This window comes from Tursiops truncatus, chromosome 14 (assembly GCF_011762595.2).
Source record: "Tursiops truncatus isolate mTurTru1 chromosome 14, mTurTru1.mat.Y, whole genome shotgun sequence".
NCBI lineage: Eukaryota > Metazoa > Chordata > Mammalia > Artiodactyla > Delphinidae > Tursiops > Tursiops truncatus.
Window position 1 is genome coordinate 44,474,135 of NC_047047.1, and position 23,760 is coordinate 44,497,894.

Here is a 23,760-nt window from a genome sequence, read left to right on the forward strand (position 1 = left end):
TAGAGATTCGATGTCTATTAAAACTGTGTGAAAAATAGTTAATGTTTAAAGCAGTTAACTTTTAGTTCAAGAATTTTTAACCTGTATAACCGTGCATTGGGACATTTGAAAGTCTTGAAGTAATAATTTTTTGTTGAGTCTGGATAGTCCATGAATTGCAGGATATCTAATATACCTGGCTTTTAATCACTAAAGGTCCAGTGAGTCCTCCCCACAATTGTGGTAGTTAAAAATGTCCCTTACATTTCCAGAATGCGCCCTGCATGTGGTTAGAGGCTTATGGATTTGCTGTCCTCTTAGCCTGCATCCATGCAAGTTAAAGTTTGCTGCCTCATTAATCAGTCTCTCCTGTTTTCTTACCATTGGTCCAGCACTTTTTGCTTTCTTTTTTTCTGTTTTTAATTCTGTAAGATCCAGGTCTTTTAGTTTCCAAACCAGTATTCTTTTTCCTGTTCCAGTGCTTCTCAGATTGTCCATTTAATACCTCCTTCCCCTTCCCCAAAGATGTTTCTTAAGAGGTGTGGTGTGAGAAATTTCTTGGAATTTTTACATTTTATCTTAAACATTCGTATCTTTATTAGGCATATTAAGTAATGCTTTCATAAGTAAAAATTTCTTCCATATGTATCTCTTGACTAAAGTTGATGCTCCAAGAAGATGAACTCTATTGGCCTAGTGGCTTGGAGCACTTACACACAGGGCTGTGTGTGTCCACTAAAAGGAGCACACATTGTGAAGTGCAGCTCTGTTGATGCATCCTGTTTTTAAAAATGATGATGTGTTGTTCCAGTTTGAAGTGATCAGAAAGAATACTGGGCATCTGGAACTACTTTTGAGGGGGCACTTTCTTACTGAGAGGCAGCACTGTAGGACAAAATTTGAAACTTAATGTCTCTTCTGTTAAAAAAAAAAAAGCAGTTTTTCAGAATTGTAATTAATTATTTATTCATTTTTTCCAATTTGCTTTAATCTTTTTACTGTTATTATCATATTTTACCTCTCCTTTTTTTTTTTTTTTTTGCGGTATGCGGGCCTCTCACTGTAGTGGCCTCCCCCGCTGTGGAGCACAGGCTTCGGACGTGCAGGCCCAGCGGCCACGGCTCACGGGCCCAGCTGCTCCACGGCATGTGGGATCTTCCCGGACCGGGGCACGAACCCGTGTCCCCTGCATCGGCAGGTGGACTCTCAACCACTGTGCCACCACGGAAGCCCTACCTCTCCTTTTGAAAGGAGTACCTGTACCATATTTCCATTCAGGTCACACTGTATATAGTTACAACAATTAACTTTGAAAGATTTTCAGATTCTTTGGTTCTTGGACTGTTTCATCACACTTGCCTTGATTTTAATATTGGAGGAATCTGATGTGTTAGAGACACTAGTTGGAGAGCCATACAACAGTACTTTCACTTTTTGTTCCTCACAGCTAGTCTCTGTCCAGTGAATTTCTAAGATGGGATCATTTAAAACATTTTAAAATTTACTTTTCTACTTAAGATACTATTGGGGCTTCCCTGGTGGCGCGGTGGTTGGGAGTCCGCCTGCCGATGCAGGGGACACGGGTTCGTGCCACGGTCCGGGAAGATCCCACATGCTGCAGAGCGCTAGGCCCGTGAACCATGGCCGCTGAGCCTGCGCATCTGGAGCCTGTGCTCTGCAACGGGAGAGGCCACAACAGTGAGAGGCCCGCGTACCGCAAAAAAAAAAAAAAAAGATACTATTTAGTACACTAGTATAGCAAGTGTTTATAGCCCAGGGATAGAAGTGTGACTTTTTACAAACATTTTATTTCAGAAAATTCCTTAAGGAGCCCTTTAATATGGCATGCTTTGGGAGTTAGTATTTTGTTTTGAGTATTTTCATCTTAAATGTATTCTGAGACATTTTGAAACAGTTTTGCCAGCTGACTGCATGTATTCATAACTATTTTTAGAATACCATTTTTATAATCAAAAGTGAAAGCTTTTTTCATTTGTTAACTGTTTGTCTTTCAAGTCTTAAACTCATGTGCCTTATGTGTTTGTCTTTATTGAAACCACTGCTTAGAATGCCATGCATTTCAACATGATTTTAAAAGCTGATTCCATTGTTTGAAGCAAGGATTATTAAACTTCCTTCTCCTTTCCCCTATTTTCTTCTCTGTCCCCTCCTCCTCCTTCTTTTTTACTTCCTCTCCTCCTTCCCTCCTCCTTTCTGTCTTTTTGCCTCAGTGGCAAAAGACCCTTTTTACTTTCATCTGTTTTTACTTTCTACTGGAGAAACAATTTGTAGGGGTTTTTTATTCAAAAGAAAAATTAAAATTGGAAAAAACCTAGGTAGTTGTGAACTCGATACTAGCAACTTAAGAGCTGCTTATTGTTTACTTTGTAAAAGAAGCATCTGAATCTTTTGGGCATGATTTTATGTCATAAAACAGTGTCCCACACACTTAATTGGAATAACATATTACAGGTTACAAATGTAGGCAGCACGGTAAAGAAAGGTATTGCTACTAACAAAATGTGGGGGAATTATGCATAGATCAGTTTTTACAAATGAACATAGATAATTCATGTTTGAATTGCTATGTGTATATATAGAGATTTATTTAGTCTTATTACTATCAGTTCAGTTTTTGTGGGTTGTTTGGTGTTTTGAAGGTTTACATATTTGCATCATGAGTAGCTTGGGCCTAGATAACTCATTTACATTTTAAAAAATATTTAAATATCTATTTTTCTTTTATATATATTCTAAGGTGGATCATACAGTATTAAACTATTTCATTTTTCATATTAATCTGCCTCTGGAGAAATTTGATATTTCCCTTTTCTGGTACTTGTTCTTGATTTCTTCTTTCTCTGTTAAATCTAAAAGGACCATTTGAATTGGTACTCTTATCCTTAAGATACAGTTAAATCCTTTGTTCCCCCATCAACACATGAAAATGACATTTCTTAACCTCTGTTGGGGTTTCTTGATATGTGTAGCCACATTTCTAAGCTTAAGTTACTACCAGCAACTCAAGAATGATCTTTAGCTACAGAATTTAACATGATAATGAAATATGAAAGTAATTTGTCTGAGAACCTGTTGAAATTTAAAATAGTTTACAGTTATTTTGTTAATAAACAATGATTATTAATATGGCATTTGCAGTGATTTTTTTAACATGGTATTTGAGGAACATTCTATTTGCTTTTTAAAAAATTCTATTTTTATTTGGAAATTAGAGAATAATTGGTTGATTTTATTAATTTTTATTAATGACTTTGATAGTGCTTCTTTCCAAAGTTGTGCTACAATGATCTTTCTCTAGAAACTGCTCTTTTTAAAGCAATTTAAAAAATACTCAGTTCACATTGATCAGGCTTGTCGTCACTTGTAGCAATTATACACACTCTTTTTACATGAGTGGTCAGAATTATTACAATTTCTTAACATTTACTTGCCGTAGAGGCATACTTTTTTCTTGAAGTAATTGTATTGAAAAACCCATGTTAATGCTACATCAGTGATGAAGATGTTATATATTTAGACTGTCCTCAGGTAAAATTATCTTGAACCTAATTTTGTGTGAAGTGGCTGTGAAAAATGACTGCTGATTTAACTAAGCAGTATTAGATTTTGTAAGATTAGATATGCGGTGGATAGTGTTTGACTAACTGATGGTGGATTTGTTTGGATTTAGGAAAAGCAGGAAAAAACTGATATATTAAGTTACAAGGAGGTTGAGGCAGAGGTATGTAGAATATACCAGGGTTATAGTTTCCCAGTTCATTTATAAAAAAGCAAATATGATTACTCTGAAGTTAAATTTTAGTTCAAGAATTGTGAAGTGAAGCTGAACGTAGTTCTGGCCGTGGGCAGTCCACACTACTCTCATCTTGAATTTGTTATTTGCTGTACATTTCTCTGGTTTAGAAGTGAATATTGTCCTGACAGTTAGGTAAGGCTAAGGAGGTAGGAATCGTAAACCTCGAGGTTTATATAAGTCCACTGTCTCAGTAACTGGAGGCTAAGCTTTTGGCTTTACTCAGGCTTCTCTGCTACATATTTGGCATTTATTAACTTAAGGCATACTTAAGTACTTAAGTATTTATTTGGCATACTTTATTAACATAAGCAATCATAAAGTACGTCATCATAAGGAAATTGCATCCCAGAGAGGAAAATTCACACAGAGTCATTTGTTGAAACTGGGACAAGAGCTCAAGAACTGGGACAAGAACTTACTTTCTGCCCTGATAAATAGGGTGGCAGTTGGGGAAGGACTTTCCTATTTTGATGCAATTTCCTAAATGTAAATTAATAGCTTCTTAGAGGCAGTAGAATAAATGTAAAAGCAAAATGAGTACAAATTTTCATTCTTAAGGAGGTTGAAAATATAATTTATTTTGGCCAGATATGAAATAATAATTGTAGGTAACATTTATTGTGCTTAATTCTGGGCTAGATAACTGCATTCTTTACATTATCTTATTTAATTTTTGTAACAGCTCTTATATAGATATGAGGCTATAATACTGCGCTACTAGTAAGTAGCAGGACAGGTATTCAAATTCAGATCTGTCTGACTCTAAGCCCAGGCTGTGAACCATTTATTACATGATATACTGTGGCTTTCTTTTCAAGCTAACATGCGTTTACTAAGAGGAAATAGGGTATGAGAAAACCCACCCAAAACTTTGTCCCTCTGTAGATCCCTTTTGATTAAAAAAAAAAAAAAAAAAAAAAGTGTTTTGAATTGTTGTCACTTTAGTTATTAGAATTCCAACAATTGGAAAAGTTTTTAGTGATTATTCACTCCCTCTAAAAATTAGTGAAATATAATCTAGTAGCATCTAGCCATAACCTTTTATTTTATTTTTAAACAGAAACATTGTTCCCTTCATCTTGAGAGATTACAAGAATCACAAAAGGTCACTATACAGATATCACAGGTTAGAGAGATTGTACCCTTTTCTGGCTAAAGAGTATAAATCCAATGGCACAGGCCTTATTAAGGAGGGGTTAAAACAGACTTTATTTAGATGAACTAAATCACATTCCCACACACCCTATTCCTCTAATGAGTGAAGTGACAGCTATCAAGTCTTACAATTAACCTTCTATTCTGAAGAGTGAAGGGAACTGGAGAAAACATGTAGCTATGCAGCCTTTTATGACTTGCTTTCTAGAATCATTTTTGACATTATAGGAAGTTTGTTGGTAGAATAGAAAAATTACCAGTGAAAATAGCAGGTTTTCTGTGTTGTACTCTCAAACCAGCTGCCACAGAAACAGTTAAAAGTAAATGTAAAGTTAACATGAACACAAACATTAGGAACTGGTAGAATTATAGATCTTCTGCTTATTTCCTTGGACCATAAGTTTACCATTTTAGAATTATCTTTTTTAAAATCTGCATTTAAGTTAATCTCTTATTTCATTTGGAACTAGATGAACCTTCAGATCTTACCTATGAATTCTAAAATTTGTTTCTAAGTTGGTTCTTTGGTCCAAACTAAAAGAAGATCCAGAGATCGATGTTCTTTGTTGTCCTGATAGAAAATGTTTATAGAGCATTGTAAATAAATAAATATATTTATAATATATGTATATATGTAAATGAACACAACCTTGTTATAAGCACTTTGGAAATGCCCAGAAGTAAAAAATCATAGTCGTGGTCTTCAGGGAGTTGTAAATGTAGTTGGAGAGAAGTTTGCTCCCCTCCCCCTCCTTTTTTTTTTTTTAACTAGGCAAACTTAGATGTTCCCTCAATTAAACTCTGTTTCTGAATTGATGAATTTTTTTTGTGAGAGAAGGTAACATCTCTCTTTGATAATCAGAGAAAATGCTCCATGATGGCTCTCTGGCCATATGGTCATCTTTTTTATTTTAGAATTATCTCATGAGTTGTAGCCCGGTTTCCTCTTCAGTTAATTTTTTTCTGAGTACTTTTGAAATTAAAGAGGATTCTTACTGGGGCTTCCCTGGTGGCGCAGTGGTTGAGAGTCGGCCTGCCGATGCAGGGGACACGGGTTCGTGCCCCAGCCCGGGAAGATCCCACATGCCGCGGAGCAGCTGGGCCCGTGAGCCATGGCCGCTGAGCCTGCGTGTCCGGAGCCTGTGCTCCCCAATGGGAGAGGCCACAACAGTGAGAGGCCCGCATACTGCAGAAAAAAAAAAAAAAAAAAAAGAGGATTCTTCCTGCTTCAAGTAATTAAATTATAGTTTTCTCTCTTGGTTATATACATTGATTACTTGTGTTGAGTTTGGTTTGTGTTATTCCTTGGAATTTCTTTGCAAATTAGTTCTTAAGCTTTCAGAGAAGTTGGATAGACTTCTGGACTTAAGAATTTCAAGCAGCTTAATGAGAAAGTGTCAGGTAGAAGCACTGCCTGAACGTTACCCCTTTCCCCCACAATTTTTTCTCTTGAGATTTGGGGACTTGTTTTATTTTTTACTTTTATACATTGTATTGTAAGTAGTCACACATTTATTTTAAAATTCCAGTTCAAAATTACCCTTTGTTTTGTTAATTTGCATTTGACCTCTTTTGACTGTGGTCTACTTAGAATTTTAAACATCCATTCTGGTGATGTGTGTTTAAACCAGTACACACTAGCCTTTTCATTAAAGTAGAAGTGTTTATTATAAGTTCATATACAAATATTTATGTTGTTTTCCTAAATTCACTTGAACCACCTACAAGTTGGAAAATAAGTTACAGCTTTTAATGTTCCTCAGCTAACTTTTTAAGTAGCTGGTCAGAAAGGTGGCAGTTGCTTATTATTTTGATGATCGTTGCTGGCAATAAAGTGCCTTGGAGGGTTATAAAACTCTCATCAGTAGGTTACAGAAAACTGGTTTCTGGTAGTTGCTGACAGAGGCACACCGGACTTTACTGTTTGTTTTTTGATGTAAAAGCACTTTAATAAAAATTTAAAATTAGTATTTGAAGCCACTGAACATACTTCTTGATATATTGATAGGTATATGGTCATTGCTGCCCACTTTGTAAAGATCGAAGATGATTTGCCCTTTTTCTAGTTTTCTTCCCTTTTTTTCACTGCATAGAATGAGCAAAATGAAGGCAAAGGGAAGAGTAGATTACAGAGTTTAGGTAGTTAATTGTTAGAGTTTTGTCTGTATGAAAGAGAAGGATTAGTCATTCCATATACACAGATAATATCTAAATGTATGAGTGTATCTTAGAGATATTTATTAAAAATGTGTTCTTAAAATACACCAACCTAATTTATCAAATGGCTTTTTCCCCCCAGTTCTGTAGAAAATGTTCTCAAAACACTCGTGAAAAGCTGCCGACCGTAAGTAGCTTCTCAATTTATAAAGCCTCTTATTGTTTCTGTGGGCTTTTCCCCATATTTAGTATGCTTTGAAGAGGAATTTAGAGGTATAACTAGTCTCTGATATTGTGATGTTAGTCACTGAGCACAACATATCATCTCCAGCTCTTCAACTGAACTTTTCAGATTTCATTTATAAATTTAGAAATTTTTAACTGGTGTGGGTGTCAGTCACCCATTATAAAGTAAGAATGCAATAATGTACGTATAACTGGCTTCATCTGAAAGATTTTCCTAGAGTATTGTTACTCAGATCAAAAATATTTTCCAAAATGAGCCTTGTAGGTCTTATATTAAAATGAATAATAATAAGATGGCGCATAAGTTTTTTTCTACTGTGGTCTGTTTCAATAGAATATTTGACTTTGAACATCCCATATTCTTATGTTTAAAGATGAATATGGATAGAATTTAGTTTAATTAAAGTCCAGTTGTGTGGACTTGAACTATTTTTTCATTCTTGTTTATCAGGCTGTTCTAAGACATACTTCTGCTATGAATGCAGTGAATTCTTTTCAATGGAAATTCGTATATTTATCATATGCTTGTAATATGAGTTAAAGTTATTTTATAGATCAGATATTTGTTGCTGACCTCCTATACTACTCAGTCTCAGGCAAATGTATTTTCAATATATAAAATGTCTTCTTTTAAGAGGCTTAAGATCTAACCTGAGTCATTCAATAAGCCACCAAGGAGCAGTGTCATTTTGTGAAACTTGATCATCACTGAGGTACTTACTGGTTTTTAGGTTCTTAGATAATTCATAGAATGCCCAAGCTTCTGTTTTGGATTACTAGGCTAACAGTTGATTCTGAAAAATTAGGAAGGGGAATCAATGTATGAGATCTTTGAAGGTAGAATATATGAAAATATTCGGCCTTTAAAAATTTTTTAAATTCTAACCTGTTGCACAACGATCTGGTACATAAATGCTTGATGAACTCAACAGAAGAATAACTAGAAATGTAATTGTATTTTTCACATAAAGGAATGAAGTGTGATTCTAATAACACAGATGTATAAAGATATAATAAGATTAATAATATGATGTATAGGCCAAACCTCCAAGTGTATTTGAAAGGGTTTACTAACTTTTTGGGCCATACCCAAATCATAAATTTTCATATGCTTTTCATTATTTTAAACCTCAGTTGCCTACCCATTTGGGTATCCATTCCATACCCAAATGGATAGTGGGTCCTCCTTATCCATTTACCTTCATTTTGTGTGTGTCTGCACACTTCAGATTTTATTTTTCTAAATCTTTTCTACCCCAGGGATGCTCCTGCCCATTTCATAGAATTTTACAATGTTAGAGCCTATAGGACTCGATCATCTAGCCCAGTCCTCTCTTGTATATAGGAAGAAATGTATAATCAGCAAAGTGAGAAAGAGAACATCAACCTAGGAACCTCTGGTCCAGTGAGGGTAAATGGTTTGTTCCTAAGGTGCCTAGAGGTTCCTGGGCTGATGTTCTCTTTCTCACTTTGCTGACTATACATTTCTTATATAGACTGGATTCTCTATGACAAGATTTTTTTTTTCTATTGCTATTGCACAGCACATAGGATGAAAAAATACAACAATCATGTTTAAGTTTGTAGGTGATTTGAATGACTTTTTATTTTATCTGAGGTTTATCAACTTTATGTTGGGTTGGCCAGAAAGTTTGTTCAGCCATCTTACAGAAAAACCCAAACAAACTCTTTGACCAACTCAATAACATTTTCCCAAGTCCACAGACAAGAAAATTTATCTTATCTAAGTGTGATAGGCTGTTTATTTTAGAGTTGTAAAAATGTGTGTTTCTTGTAGGTAATATCACACACATTGATAGTGTGTGATATTATCTCATGAGTATCTTCACCTTCTCCTCCTTTTTTGTCAGTCATATAATGATGTAGAGCATTTAGCCAATGATCAGATACATGAAAACCTTCTTTATTAGTTATTTTCCAGCAGATGCCACAGCTGAGATGCTAGAAGAATGGCGGCCATTAATGTGCCCTTTTGATGTAACGATGCAAAAGGCCATCACTTATTTTGAAATATTTCTTCCTACCTCCCTTTCTCCAGAACTTCATCATAAAGGTTTTAAGTAAGTATATATGTATATCTTGACAAATTCTAGAATATAGTAGGGAATACATACATATATATATACACATATATATGGATGTATGTATATACATTACAAACTATTAAAGCAATAATAGGTAAAAAATTTACCAACTCAGCCATTACGTTTCTTATACTTGAAGTGTGTATGTGAAGGCTAAAACAGTTAAATATAGGATTGCAAATAAAGAGAAAATAACACTTGTATGTCAAGCCAAGTAAGATGTGGGCTTTAAGATATTGGGAGAGAAAGAATAATAAGTACAAAAAGGGGTTGAAAATTTCAATAAATAGGCAGTGGTGGAAATGTTAAATTGCATAGAGTTTAGGGAAGGGAAAAGTGCTTTTCTAAACCTTGGTTTTAACCCTCATCATGTGTAGCATAGTTTTTCTTTGGTCTTTTTTTTTTTTTTTAACTTGTTCTAGTCTTTTCACTGTTTTTAAGAACTGTTTTTTTCTTGGATGACTACAGGTATATCATAAACCCAAGAATGAAAATATTTAGGTTGTACTTTTATGAAAAAAGTAAAAGGTATGAGGAAAAGACTGGAAGGATCATAGTAATTATCAGTATATTATGGGTTCATGCTTAGCCCTCCCACTCCCCTAGCATGTTTTCTGTAGCTAGATGTCAAATCTTTTATTTCAGTCAAATCAGAAATTTTGTATCTAGCTGTATGTTTGTGAAATTTTAATTTTAATTAAAAACTTGTAATTTCTTTGATATTTGTAAAGATTGGTTAATAATATTCAGATGTTTTCTTGCCCCTATAGTCGCTTCTGTTGGATTGGCCAAAAAGTTCATTCGGGTTTTTCTGTAAGATGTTACTTTTTGGCCAATCCAATGTTTCTTTAATTTGAGAGTTTCCACCACTATAATTTAATTACTCCTAACACTTTGTGGCTCATTTCTTTTATGGAGCATTTACCATAGTGCTAGTTAATGGTGTAATTACTAGTTGGCATGTTAAAAGAGAGTAAGGGAGAGTTGCAGGAACAGGTAGTAACGGGAAAGCATTAAAGCAAAAGGGTAGGGAGAGGAAGGAGAAACTTGTAAACAGTGTTAGATAGGGGTAGACAATTATTTAACAATGAAGTAGAAATTTGATGAGATTATTCTTTTTAGCATAAATAAATTGAAAGGGGAATATTCAGACAAAAGTAGTTCTTTTTCCATTAAGTTTGTAACTTTCAGTGTTTTTTTCCTAGGTTGTGTAGTTATCAGTAAGAATAATAGATTAAAAAAATACAAAGGATACCTGGCTTTGAACCACTTGCTATAAATCACTTGCTATTCCTAACAACATTTTTCTTCTTCAGACTTTGGTTTGATGAATTAATTGGCCTTTGGGTTTCAGTGCAAAATCTCCCACAGTGGGAGGGGGTGAGTATCCCATTTTTTCTTAATATACTTTTTAGTTTGGAAGTAACTATATTGGATCATTTGATAAGTAACTTCAGTTCCTTAGAATTGGCTATTAGCAGTGTTGTAGTCAGTTTTTTAGAATTTTATTTGCTGTATTCTAAGAGAACTAGGATATTCATTTTGGTTATATTCTTTATTTTCAAAATATTCTTTATTTTGGTTTTATCAATATCTGAAAGTATATACATGTACTGTGAAATGCATGAAGAGTAAAACCCTGTTGTTTATTTCCTTTTGTACCCTTACTTGCATGGCGCTGGACACCTGGTGGATGTTTTCTACATGTGTGTTTGATTAAAACTTATTTTTCTCTTTGCATTGTGGATGATGCTTTGTCATTTCCCTTTTTTAATAAGCATTTCAAGTGCAATTGATTTTTAAATGGGTGACGAGAATCAGAACTTAAATTTGGAGATTTGAAAAAACTGAGTCATAAATCAAATTCAGTTGTGCCCATAGTGATTGTTCTGAAAAGAATAAATGGATAAGGGGTGTGACTGTGACCCTTAGAAACAACAAATGTATTAACTGTCTTTTTTCTGTTTACTTTCAGCAACTAGTAAATCTCTTTGCTCGATTGGCTACAGATAATATAGGGTACATAGATTGGGATCCTTATGTACCAAAGGTAATTAAGAACATTTGAACATATACAATAGTACTGACATCATCTTTATGTCTTTAAGAAGTGTGTTTTGTATTCTTATTTCTAGCACCACATAAAATATTTTTTGACTGTTAGTAAAAACATAAGTAATTTAAAGGATAGATCGTTTATTTTCAAAAAGTAATTGGATCATATCAAGTTATCATAAATGTTTGATTATTTTGTCTTACCTATGCAGGACATGAACTATAAGTTTCAGAGTAAGTAATTTAGAAAGTACTAAAACTATTATTCAGGGTGTCATACATTCATCCCTTCCAACGAATTTTGTGTATTGTATTTGATTGTTCTTCTAGAGTGTTCCCCACTTTTAAAATCACATTGTATACTTTCCTAGAGTAAGTAAAGCTAGAAAATGTCTCTAGGTGCATTATTGCATATTTGGTATTGTTTCACCTGCTGTAGAATCATCGAGCTTCAAGAAGGCTGTTACGGGGCATCCGGGTGGTTCTGATGTGCACACTGACAGTAGAGCAGAGCTGGGGAGCAGCAGAAGGCGTATGCTCTGATTGCCTTTGCTTGTGCTGTCTTTCTCTGTTGCTGGCCAATAGAAACTAAGAAGGAAAAGTAAATTTCCCCAGTCTTTAGCCCTGCCATATCTGACATATTTAATGACAGATTTAAAAAATAAATCTAATTGTATTAAAATACAGTTATTAAATGACAGATTAAAATGCAGATTCTTAGGGGATAAAGTCAATGGTAAAATTTTGAGAGGGAGGGTAATCGGCCAGAAGATATTTGTGTTTTGTGCATCCTTGGCTTGGAATGAGAGCATGGGAAAAATAATTTTATGTGCATTTAGGGAGGCAGAAAGTAGTCAAAATATTTCACATTGAACTACAGTTATCTACATTTTGCCTTTTTATGTTTAACTAAGTCTCATTTGCCAATTTTGGAGTACATGGATATGGGTGCTTCATTGTCACATGCCTGTGACCTCAGAGTGTCATTAAAGAAAGTGTACAGATACTTATATGAAATTCCTAAGGAATAAAGCAAATTACTAAACAGTATGTCATTTTGCTTAAAAACCAATCAAATGAGAATATATATTCAATATAGTAACACTAATGTGTAACACTTAGGTTAATGAGTTATTTGATATCTGTAAATATTTATTAATTCTTCTTTTTTTCTTTTAAAAGATATTTACAAGAATTCTGAGAAGCCTGAACCTCCCAGTGGGAAGCAGTCAAGTGTTAGTCCCAAGATTTTTAACAAATGCTTATGATATAGGACATGCTGTAATATGGATCACCGCCATGATGGTTTGTAATACATTATCTTTGGTTTATATAGTTTATGTAAATTTTGTGTTAACCACATAAAAATTCTACATAATCACATAATTCTAGATTAGTGGCTTATTTGGTCACTTGATTCTTGGATATTTCTGATGGAGTAAGCTTATGTTTCTCAGACTCAGAATGTAGTCATAATGTACCATTTATAAATCTCCTTAAGTAATGGACCTTGAAAGTAAGGGTCAAAAGTTCAGAGTTTTGATTATTGTGATCATTTTGTAATATATAGAAATATGGAACCACTATGTAATACACTGGAACTAACAGTGCTATAGGTCAATTATAGTTTAATTTGGGGGGGTGGGGAAGCAGTTAGAGTTTTAAGAGATTCAGAATGTCTGTAATAGTTTTACAGACCAAGAGCCAGAGTCATGGGTAAAAGAACTTTCCCAAGTCAAATTGATAATGATAAAGGTAGATTTGAACTCAGGGTTCTGCATATGCTCAATATTAATGCATTTATTGTCAGTGTTCACATAAAACATCATATTGAACACAAAGCTTATTGACCAAGTAATCTTAGTGAAGGGAGAAGTATGAAGGATTATTTTACTGACTGTCATCTTCCAAATATATACTGTAATTTTCTGAATTGTCATTCATATTGCTTCTACAGTTATCTCCTTTTTGAATTATTCTGCATTTGATATTTGATATTGTTCTGTGTTTGCTATTTTCTCCCAGGTTATACTGCTCGGTTGGCTGTTTCTGTCAAAAAGACAGAATGGTTGTGAGAAGTTTAGCTCTTAAATTTCATTGTAAGATTAAAAGAAAAAATCTCAACCTCCTCTTTTTTTTTTTTTTTGTTATTTTATTAAACAGAGGGAAAATCCCATTTTCTTTCTGATATTCAACAACAGCAAAAACATACAGATATTTAGTATTTTACGTAAGCAATGAGTTAGAACTTGTTTTTTAGGAGCCACAGAATTAGATCGTGATTGGTATCAGCCTTATTTTAATGTTGCTGTTTCTCACACAGTTGTTCTCATTGGCAGTTTCATTTTGTGTTAAATATGAATATTTAATATAATTTAAAAATCAACAGTGCTAATTATTATGTTAGAATTTTGAAAATTTTATTGGTATTTTGCTATGGAATTACGGTCTCATTAGTTGCCCTGTACTAAATTGGGAAACGTGAATGTGGATTTTATTTCAGCAGAAAGACATGTTCCTTATGTAACTCGATATTCTGCCTTAGGTTTGTGCTGATTCTTTTTTTACTTGAAATATAATTGACATATAATACTATGTTAGTTTTGGGTATACGACACAGTGATTTGACATTTGCATGCATTATAAATCTGTGCTGTTTCTTGAAAGAAGATCATCTTGAGACAGATAGGAGGTTTCAAGGCCAAGTTGTAGTCCTTTATTCCCAGGGTGGTTCAACTTGATAAGATGATTGCCAGCCTTTTCCTCATTGCCGCCGCCCCCCTCCCCTGGCCCCCCCTCCCCCGCCACCCCCTTCCCCACCCCCATCCTGCAGCCCAGGTTCTGTGGTTGTTTGGTTGGCTGTTTTGGTAACAGATTAAGGGAAAAATTTTTTTTTCTTTTTTGAATCACAATATAGTCACATATAACAGGTCTAATCACTTGAAACATTTAGAAGTAATAATAAAATATTTGAATGCACTTATGTAACTCTCACCTCCTTATTTCCTGCTGTGAGAACTTCTTCACTTCTTGAATCTTTTAAGGAATGCTTTTTATGCTTACTGTTGCCACAGTTGGTTATTTTAAGATGGTAATCTTAGTGAGAAAAATTATTTAACTGCAAAGAGTAAAAGATATTGTTATTCTAAATTGAAAGGTACCTTTTCCATTTTCTGATTTGGTTTCAGTAAGTTGCCCTTATTTTAATTTAATTAATTAATTAATTTATTTGCCCTTATTTTTAGTAGACTGTCTTGGATTGATTTGTATGAAGTTCATCCGGGAATTGTTTTTGACTTTTATTTAGAGGTAGAATTGATTTTTGCCAGCAGGATGAATATAAGCCACGTTAAGAGATCTGTATATAGGCCTGGGCCTGTTAACCCCTTCAGTTTTACAGATAACGTGGGTACTGATATTTTTGCTCTTTTATCTGAACAGGGTGGACCAAGTAAGCTAGTGCAAAAACATTTGGCTGGTTTGTTTAACAGCATCACATCTTTTTACCATCCTTCAAATAATGGCCGCTGGCTGGTGAGTAATATTCATTTTTTTACTCTTAGGGTTTGGAATTTTTTAAGATATGGTCACATGTAACTATTGCCTATTGTTTAACCTATGATACATTTTCTGTCCTTTGTCTAAGATTTGGCTATATGTCAATGATCAAGTTTACATTAAGTTACCGTGTTCACAGAACATATAGAAATAAAGATAATACTAGTGTGGTAACTGGTATGTTACCACAAACCCATGGAATCATCTCTTCAGTTTTATCATGTTAGTGTTTTTTGTTTGTTTATTTGTTTGTTTTTAAGTTGCCTGGTTAAAATGGCTTTTCACGTAATGGAAGATTCATGTGGTGCTAGAAATTAAAACTGAAATTTGAACACATCTTTATTAATTATTATCAATGATTAATTGATAAGAGTATTTTATTCTATCTAGTTAGGCCATACAGGTCTTTGTAATAAGATTATACAAGCTGTTAAACAGCAAGGTCCTACTGTATAGCACAGGGAACTATATTCAATGTCCTGTGAAAACCACAATGTATGTGAAAAGAATGTGAAAAAGAATATGTATATGTATAACTGAGTCACTTTGCTATACAGCAGAAATTAACACACCACACTGTGTTGTAAATCAACACAGTATAGTTGTAAATCAACTATACTTCAATAAAATTTTAAAAATAAAAAGGTTGTAGTCAAAAAAAGAATGATTATACAAGCTGTTATTTTAAAAAATCTTTACTTGGGAGGGTAGAGAGGAACTATGAATATCTATAGGGGAACTAGAACCTACCTAGGACCTTCTGCTTCTGTGTCCCCAGAACAAGTTAATGAAACTACTTCAGCGGTTGCCAAACAGTGTTGTTAGAAGATTACATCGTGAAAGATACAAGAAGCCTTCTTGGTTAACTCCTGTGCCTGATAGCCATAAGCTTACTGATCAAGATGTTACAGACTTTGTACAATGCATTATTCAACCTGTCCTCTTGGCTATGTTTAGCAAAACTGGTAGTTTAGAAGCAGCCCAGGCTCTGCAGAATCTTGCACTCATGAGACCGGAGTTAGTAATACCCCCTGTACTTGAAAGGTAAGTATAGCTTTACTTGTTTCATTGAAGCCTCAGCTGTGGCTACTGTTATTCTCTATACTCTTGTGCTTGGCTTTCTTTTCTTTTCTGTGGCTTCTGTTTTGCTATCTTTGTGCTTATTCCTGTTCCTAGAGGAGACAAGACATTTTAACCTAATGATTGGTAACTTGATAAAGGTTTATTGGAGAGAAAAGAAAATTGATATGAAACGGATAAAATAAAATATTTTGAATTATTTGCACATTTTAGCTACTCAAGTTTTTGCTCATAAATAAAGCTCTGGCTGTTCTTTCACAAAATGTGAGTGTCACTAAATATTGAGAACATGGCGGTGAATGTGATTTTGCATTTCTATTTCTCAGGCTCAACGATAGACAAGAAAATTTGGTTGCCTGTATTATTTTCATATATTGTATAACCTTGTGTGTATTTCCACAGTGTTGATTTTACTGCATTCGTTGTTTTGTATGTTGAAATAGTAACAAAAGTAGTTCTCCATTTGCCTCATCACTGTCACAGCGTAGACCTGGTGTGCTTCGTAGGAGAGAGCCACTCTCAGTTGTCTTGAGTGTTCAGGAGCAGATTGCTTAAGCTGTCTGTTATTCATTCCTTTGCTCCCTGAACTTCAGCTTTATGATTCCTCTCTAAATGGCTTTGTCAAAAGTAGAAGAAGAATGTTAGATTTTGGAGCCCAGAAGGATCTAACAGTTTGAGTTTCTTAAAACTCAGATTTGCCCAAGGTCCTTACTGGCAGAATACAGATGACAGCTTATTTTCTAACTGTTGAGACAAGAAAATTGGTGACATTTACTTGGCAAAGGGTATCCTGTTAAAGATCTTCACCAAAATGGGGCTCCATTATTTATAATTTGAGTTGCTTGTACTATCTTGCCCTGTCTCTTTGCCATAACTATTTAAGTTGTACTTCACTTTCCCAGCCTTCCCTGTTTTTTTATGTATACATCTTGGGGCCTTGAAACTTCCAGCATGTACAACTTAATTAGGAAATGGAATGGGGAAGTTAGGCAGTTTCTACTCTGTCTTCAGCCTTCAGTGTTCTTTGCTACTTGACCTCCACATGGTAGCAGAAGCTATCAGTCAGTGGCAAGTCCCTTGATGCTCTTTGGAGAGGAGAGACTTGCCTCTAAGGGGGGACTTCAGTTGTTTGCATAGTCAAAATTTTGAACTCTGAGGTGTTGGTGTTTCTTTACTTTCCCTTTGTTTTGCCTTATTTTAATGTTTTCCAGCTGATGAATTATGACTGGTGAGATAAGTATTTAGTAGAACGAACAAAGCTTATAAATACAAATACAATTATCCATCACATTTTTCTTCAGTTCTCAAATTTTGGACAAATTTAATACCAGCATATTCTGTTTGTATGCTTGGCCAAGATAAATATTTAATTAACAAAAATGTCAATACAATGACATTTTTTGAGACTCATTTGTAATTTTGTCCTGTTTAGAAGTGGCATTGCTACCTTTTTTTTGACGGGTTTTTGTTTTTTGTTTTCTTTTTCTTCTTCTCTTTTTTTTTTTTTATTTGGCCGCAGTGCACGGCTTGCAGGATCTTAGTTCCCCGATCGGGGATTGAACCTGGGTCATGGCAGTGAAAGTGCCGAGTCCTAACCATTGGACTGCCAGGGAATTTCCAAGCAAAAGTCTTTTTTAAAAAATATATATTTATTTGGCCACGTGGGGTCTTTTTAGTTGCAGCACACGGTATCTTCGTTGCGGCATGCGGACTCTTAGTTGAGACATGCAGGATCTAGTTCCCTGACCAGGGATCAAAGCCGGGCCCTCTGCATTGGGAGCGCAGAGTCTTAATTGCTGGACCACCAGGGAAGTCCCCAAGCAAAAGTCTCTTAAAAGTAAAAACGTAGAAAAAAAATTTTAGGCACTTAGTTTTGCATCTCCTGAAGACAGCCTCTGCTGGAGTTTTTGGTTTGTTTCATTCATCTTTTAAAATAAGCATAGGTTTGATTTTTTTTTTTTAATCCTAGTTAGAAATCCTTCTTTTTTCCTACTTATTTATAATTAAATTTCCTTATTACTTATCTTTTCTGTATAAGAGGAATTTAAACTGACTGTATTTTGGATTTTTTTCCCCCTATAGGATAGATTCTCAAAAGTGAAATCACTGAGCCATAGAGTGAGTGTTCTTGGCTCGTGATCAAAGATTGCGTTTGTCTTATTCCCCCTGTTTTATTCACTCTAGTCTCAGGCATATTCTCTTATGTTTCTGATAGCTGATTTCCAACTTTAAAATACAGTCTTTTTAAAAGTATAAAATAGACCCTTCAGCATTTTAGTAAGATTATTTTTTCCCGTAAAAGGGAAGAGTGGAGTAGTTGTAACTTGTTATTCCTGAATTCTAATAATCACTGACTGTTAGATTAGATGCAGTCCTATTGGAATGTGGAAATGGATTAAGATGCTGAAAGAATGCAAAAATCTACCAGCTAATATTACTTTTCAGTGTGGAATTGGCATGGAGGAAGGTGGTAAGGTGGCAGGGAGTTGGGGAAACATGTACCTTTCCTTTATTTGTGTGATTCTGTTCACTTTGAGAGCAAATATTCACTCAAAATACTGTGCCAGCTACAACCTTTAATCCAAAATGCAGTTTATGAATTTAGTATGTTTAATGTGTATGTATGTTTATCTGTGATGGAAAATTTTTTAAATTCTGTTTTCAAACTATAGAACATATCCTGCACTAGAGACTTTAACAGAACCTCACCAGCTCACAGCTACATTAAGTTGTGTAATTGGAGTAGCCCGCAGTTTGGTATCAGGGGGCAAGTGGTTTCCTGAAGGTCCAACACACATGCTACCTCTGTTGATGAGAGCATTGCCTGGGGTGGATCCAAATGACTTTAGTAAATGCATGGTGAGCATGTTTATGATTCTGTTTTGTATCTAAGTTACAATTATGTAAATGGATATCTTATTACTTTTTCTTCAAATATTCTTTAGAACATAGTAAAGTGTAAAATTTGTTAATGGTAGCAGAGTTATATCTGTAGATGCTTAAGTTTAGGTCTGTGGACAGTTAGTTGATCTATGTAAGGTCTTCCTTAGTAATTTCCCATAACGTGTGCATTTATGATCATATGGTGTTTTAAAGCTCATTACGTATCTCCTGTCTTCCTTAAGCAGATACATTAAAAATGATAGCATATGATCACTTGTGCTTCCGTTTGTCTGCACTTGTCACAAGGAACATAATAAAAATTACTGGGTGTGAAATGCCAGATTCCCCTTATACACACACCTTCTGACTTACAATATCGTTCACTTTCCCTCTTCCCTGGTCTCTAGCTTCTGCATTAGCATTTTCTATTTACTCTTAGCTAATGTTATATTTTTGGTGGGAGGCACAGTAACTTCTCAATGACAAAAGATTGTAGAACTTTGTGCTTAAACCAAATAAACTTTCAGAAAAATTGTTGTGGAATTTCCCTCAGAATAATTTATTTGGTACTTTATTGTAGCTTATGGTATACATGTATTTTGGAACTAGAGTTATGTAATTAATATTAGATCTTTTGTATCTTCCCATAGATCACATTCCAATTTATAGCAACATTTTCCACCCTGGTGCCTTTAGTAGATTGTTCATCTGTACTACAAGAAAGAAATGACCTCACAGAAGTAAGGATCCTTTCTGGTTGTAAAAGGATTGGTTAGCTGAGTTCTGATTCTTACTGTATAGGCATAGTAATATTTGATAGTTTAAAAGCAACTTTGCAGAGGTGCTCATAAGTTAAAATTACTGTTTTGTGACCACTGTTTTGTGACCAGAACGATATAAATGGAGGTCATCATTGATAAAATAATCTGCAGAGCACCCACCAAAGGGGGTGGTCAAAAATAGGCTATTTTAGTAAACAAGTGACATGTAAAGGTGTATTTCAGTGTTTTGTCACTTTTTAATGTTTTGTTAAGCAAAGGTGGTGGCATTTTGTTTTTCCATCTTATGTTAGGAATAAATCTGTTAAGGGGATTGGCATTTAATGAAGAGAAGTTTTCTTCATTACTGTCTGGATTTTTCTCAGAACAATTTTCTTTATTACAAGTATTTTACTACCTGACTTTTGGCATTTAGATGTTTAAGTAGTGAGAGATAATCCTTTACACATACACCAGCAGTTTGAAAACTGTTATTGATTTTTTAAAAAATGGCTGCCTGACTTCTGTTTTGGGCCCTTACAAAATATGTTAATTACTTCTTATTTTGGTTCCTGGAAAGTAGATGAGTTATTCTAAATTGATACGGGATTATGGTGCTGTTTCTCAGTGCTCAATGTAATAATGAAGTGTTAGAAACATTTTGTAGACTACAATTGAGTTTTGTTCAGAGAAAAAAATCAAAGACTATTTTAAAATTTTCTCCACATTGACATGTTACAGGTGGAGCGAGAACTTTGTTCTGCCACAGCTGAATTTGAGGATTTCGTCTTACAGTTTATGGACAGGTGAGCAAGTACCCCAGATATCTCCTTTATCTGACATTCAAAAATAGTGATGTCCTGTCCCAGCAACTTTAGCCTCGTTTTGCATTGCAACCTGTATTTAATTATTGGGTTGGCCAAAAGGTTCGTTTGTTTATTTCCATAAGATGGCTCTAGTAATACTTAGTTGTCTTTAACTTCATTCGAAACAATTTTGTTAGATTGTATGTGACAGCTGTCATATTGGGGTGCATTTAGAAAAAGACTTATCAAAAATTGGTGAATTTTTGTGTAGCCATTTTCATATTGAAGGTGGAAGAAAAAAGCAACATTTTTGGCATATTATGCTTTATTATTTCAAGAAAGGTAAAAACGCAACTGAAATGCAAAAAAAAGATTTGTGCAGTGTATGGAGAAGGTGCTGTGACTGATCGAACATGTCAAAAGTAGTTTGCAAAGACAAAAAGACAGCCCTCAGAATGGGAGAAAATCTTTGCAAACGAAGGAACAGACAAAGGATTAATCTCCAAAATATATAAACAGCTCATAGAGCTCAATATCAAAAAAACAATTACAACCCAATCAGAAAATGGGTGGAAGACCTAAATAGACACCTTTCCAAGGAGGACATACAGATGGCCAAGGGGCACATGAAAGGAAGCTCAACATCTCCAATTATTAGAGAAATGCAAATCAAAACTATAATGAGGTATCACCTCACACCAGTCAGAATGGCCATCATCAAACAATAAATGCTGGAGAGGGTGTGGAGAAAGTGGAACCCTCTTGCACTGTTGGTGGGAATGTAAATAGTTACAGCCACTGTGGAGAACTGTATGGCGGTTCCTTAAAAAACTAAAAATAGAACTACCTTATGACCCAGCAATCCCACTACTGGGCATGTACCCTGAGAAAACTATAATTCAAAGGGACACATGTTCCCCAATGTTCATTGCAGCACTATTTGCAATAGCTAGGACATGGAAACAACCTAAATGTCCAATGACAGATGAATGGATAAAGAAGATGTGGCACATATATACAGTGGAATATTACTCAGCCATAAAAAGGAACGAAATTGGGTCATTTGTAGAGGTGTGGATGGACCTAGAGTCTAGAGTGAAGTAAGCCAGAAAGAGAAAAACAAATATTGTATGCTAACGCATATATGTGAAATCTAGAAAAATGGTACAGATGAACTTATTTGCAGGGCAGGAATAGAGACGCAGATGTAGAGAACGAACAGGTGGACACAGGGCAGGAAGGGGACGGTGGGACGAATTGGGAGATTAGGATTGACATATATACATTACCACAGGAAAATAGATAGCTAGTGGGAACATGCTGAGCTCAGCTTGGTGCTCTGTGACGACCTAGATGGGTGGGATGTGGGCTGGGGGGAGGCCCAAAAGGGAGGGGATATGAGGATATAATAGCTGATTCACTTCATTGTACAGCAGAAACTAACACAACATTGTAAAGCAATTATACTCCAATTTAAAAAAATTTTTGAAAAAAAGTGGTTTGCGAAGTTGCTGGAGATTTCTCTCTGGACAGTGCTCCATGGTTGGGTAGACCAGTTGAAGTTGATAGCAGTCAAATCAAAACATTAATTGAGAACAGTCAACGTTATACCACGCGGGGGACAGCCGACATACTCAAAATATCCAAATCAAGTGTTGAAAATCATTTGCATTAGCTCGGTTGTGTTCATCACTTTGATGTTTGGGTTCCACATAAGTTAAGCGAAAAAAACCTTCTTGACCATATTTCCACATGCAATTCTCTACTTAAATGTAATGAAAACGTTCCACTTTTATTTATTTTATTTATTTTTTTTTTCGCGGGCCTCTCACTGTTGTGGCCTCTCCCGTTGTGGAGCACAGGCTCCTGACGCGCAGGCTCAGCGGCCATGGCTCACGGGCCCAGCCGCTCCGCGGCATGTGGGATCTTCCCGGACTGGGCACGAACCCGCGTACCCTGCCTTGGCAGGCGGACTCTCAACCACTGTGCCACCAGGGAAGCCCAAAACGTTCCACTTTTAAAACAAATTGTGATGGACGATGAAAGGATACTGTACAATAATGTGGAACAAAAGAGATTGTGGGGCAAGTGAAATGAACCACCACCAACCACACCAAAGGCTGGTCTTCATCCAGAGAAGGTGATGTTGTGTATATGGTGGGATTGGAAGAGAGTCCTCTATTATGAGCTCCTTCCAGAAAACGAAATGATTAATTCCAACAAGTACTGCTCCCAATTAGACCAACTGAAAGCAGCACTCGACAAAAAGTATCCAGAAATAGTCAAAAGAAAATGCATAATCTTCCAACAGGATAACACAAGACTTCATGTTTCTTTGATGGCCAGGCAAAAACTGTTACAGGGACTTCCCTGGTGGCGCAGTGATTAAGAATCTGCCTGCCAATGCAGGGGACACGGGTTTGAGCCCTGGTCCAGGAGGATCCCACATGCCACAGAGCAGCTAAGCCCGTGCACCACAACTGCTGAGCCTGAGCTCTAGAGCCCGCGGGTCACAACTACTGAAGCCCGTGCACCTGGAGCCCGTGCTCTGCAACAAGAGAAGCCACCACGATGAGAAGCCCGCGCACCGCAACGAAGGGTAGCCCCCGCTTGCCACAACTAGAGAAAACCCGCACGCAGCAATGAAGACCCAATGCAGCCAAAAATTAAAAAAATAAACCAACAAACAAAAAAACTGTTACAGCTTGGCTGGGAAGTTCTTTTTTAAAAAAATATTTATTTATTTATTTGTCTGCACTGGGTCTTAGTTGTGGCGTGCGGGATCTTTAGTTGTGGCATGTGAACTCTTAGTTGCTGCATGCAAACTCTTAGTTGTGGCATGTGGGATCTAGTTCCCTGACCAGGGATTGAACCTGAGCTCCCTGCATTGGGAGCGCAGAGTCTTAGCCACTGGACCACCAGGGAAGTCCCTGGCTGGGAAGTCCTGATTCATCCGCTGTATTCACTAGACATAGTACCTTTGGATTTCCATTTATTTCGGTCTTTACAAAATTCTCTTCGTGGAAAAAAATTTCAATTCCCTGGAAGACTGTAAAAGGCATCTGGAACAGTTCTTTGCTCAAAAAGATAAAAAGTTTTGGGAGGATGGAATTATGAATTTGCCTGAAAAATGGCAGCAGGTAGTGGAACAAAAGGGTGAA

At 35.6% G+C, this 23,760-nt stretch overlaps 1 protein-coding gene across 1 annotated transcript in view; it reads left to right on the top strand.

Annotated features, from left to right (window-relative positions):
- PSME4 (proteasome activator subunit 4) overlaps window positions 1-23,760 on the top strand; it is a 101,402-nt gene that overhangs the window by 32,780 nt on the left and 44,862 nt on the right. Inside the window, exons 4-13 of the mRNA XM_019942853.3 lie at window positions 7,251-7,295; window positions 9,286-9,435; window positions 10,776-10,839; window positions 11,435-11,509; window positions 12,697-12,819; window positions 14,956-15,048; window positions 15,851-16,116; window positions 18,825-19,011; window positions 19,686-19,775; window positions 20,535-20,599. Coding sequence (XP_019798412.1) covers window positions 7,251-7,295; window positions 9,286-9,435; window positions 10,776-10,839; window positions 11,435-11,509; window positions 12,697-12,819; window positions 14,956-15,048; window positions 15,851-16,116; window positions 18,825-19,011; window positions 19,686-19,775; window positions 20,535-20,599 — 1,158 coding nt within the window. The remainder of the gene's footprint in view (window positions 1-7,250; window positions 7,296-9,285; window positions 9,436-10,775; window positions 10,840-11,434; window positions 11,510-12,696; window positions 12,820-14,955; window positions 15,049-15,850; window positions 16,117-18,824; window positions 19,012-19,685; window positions 19,776-20,534; window positions 20,600-23,760) is intronic.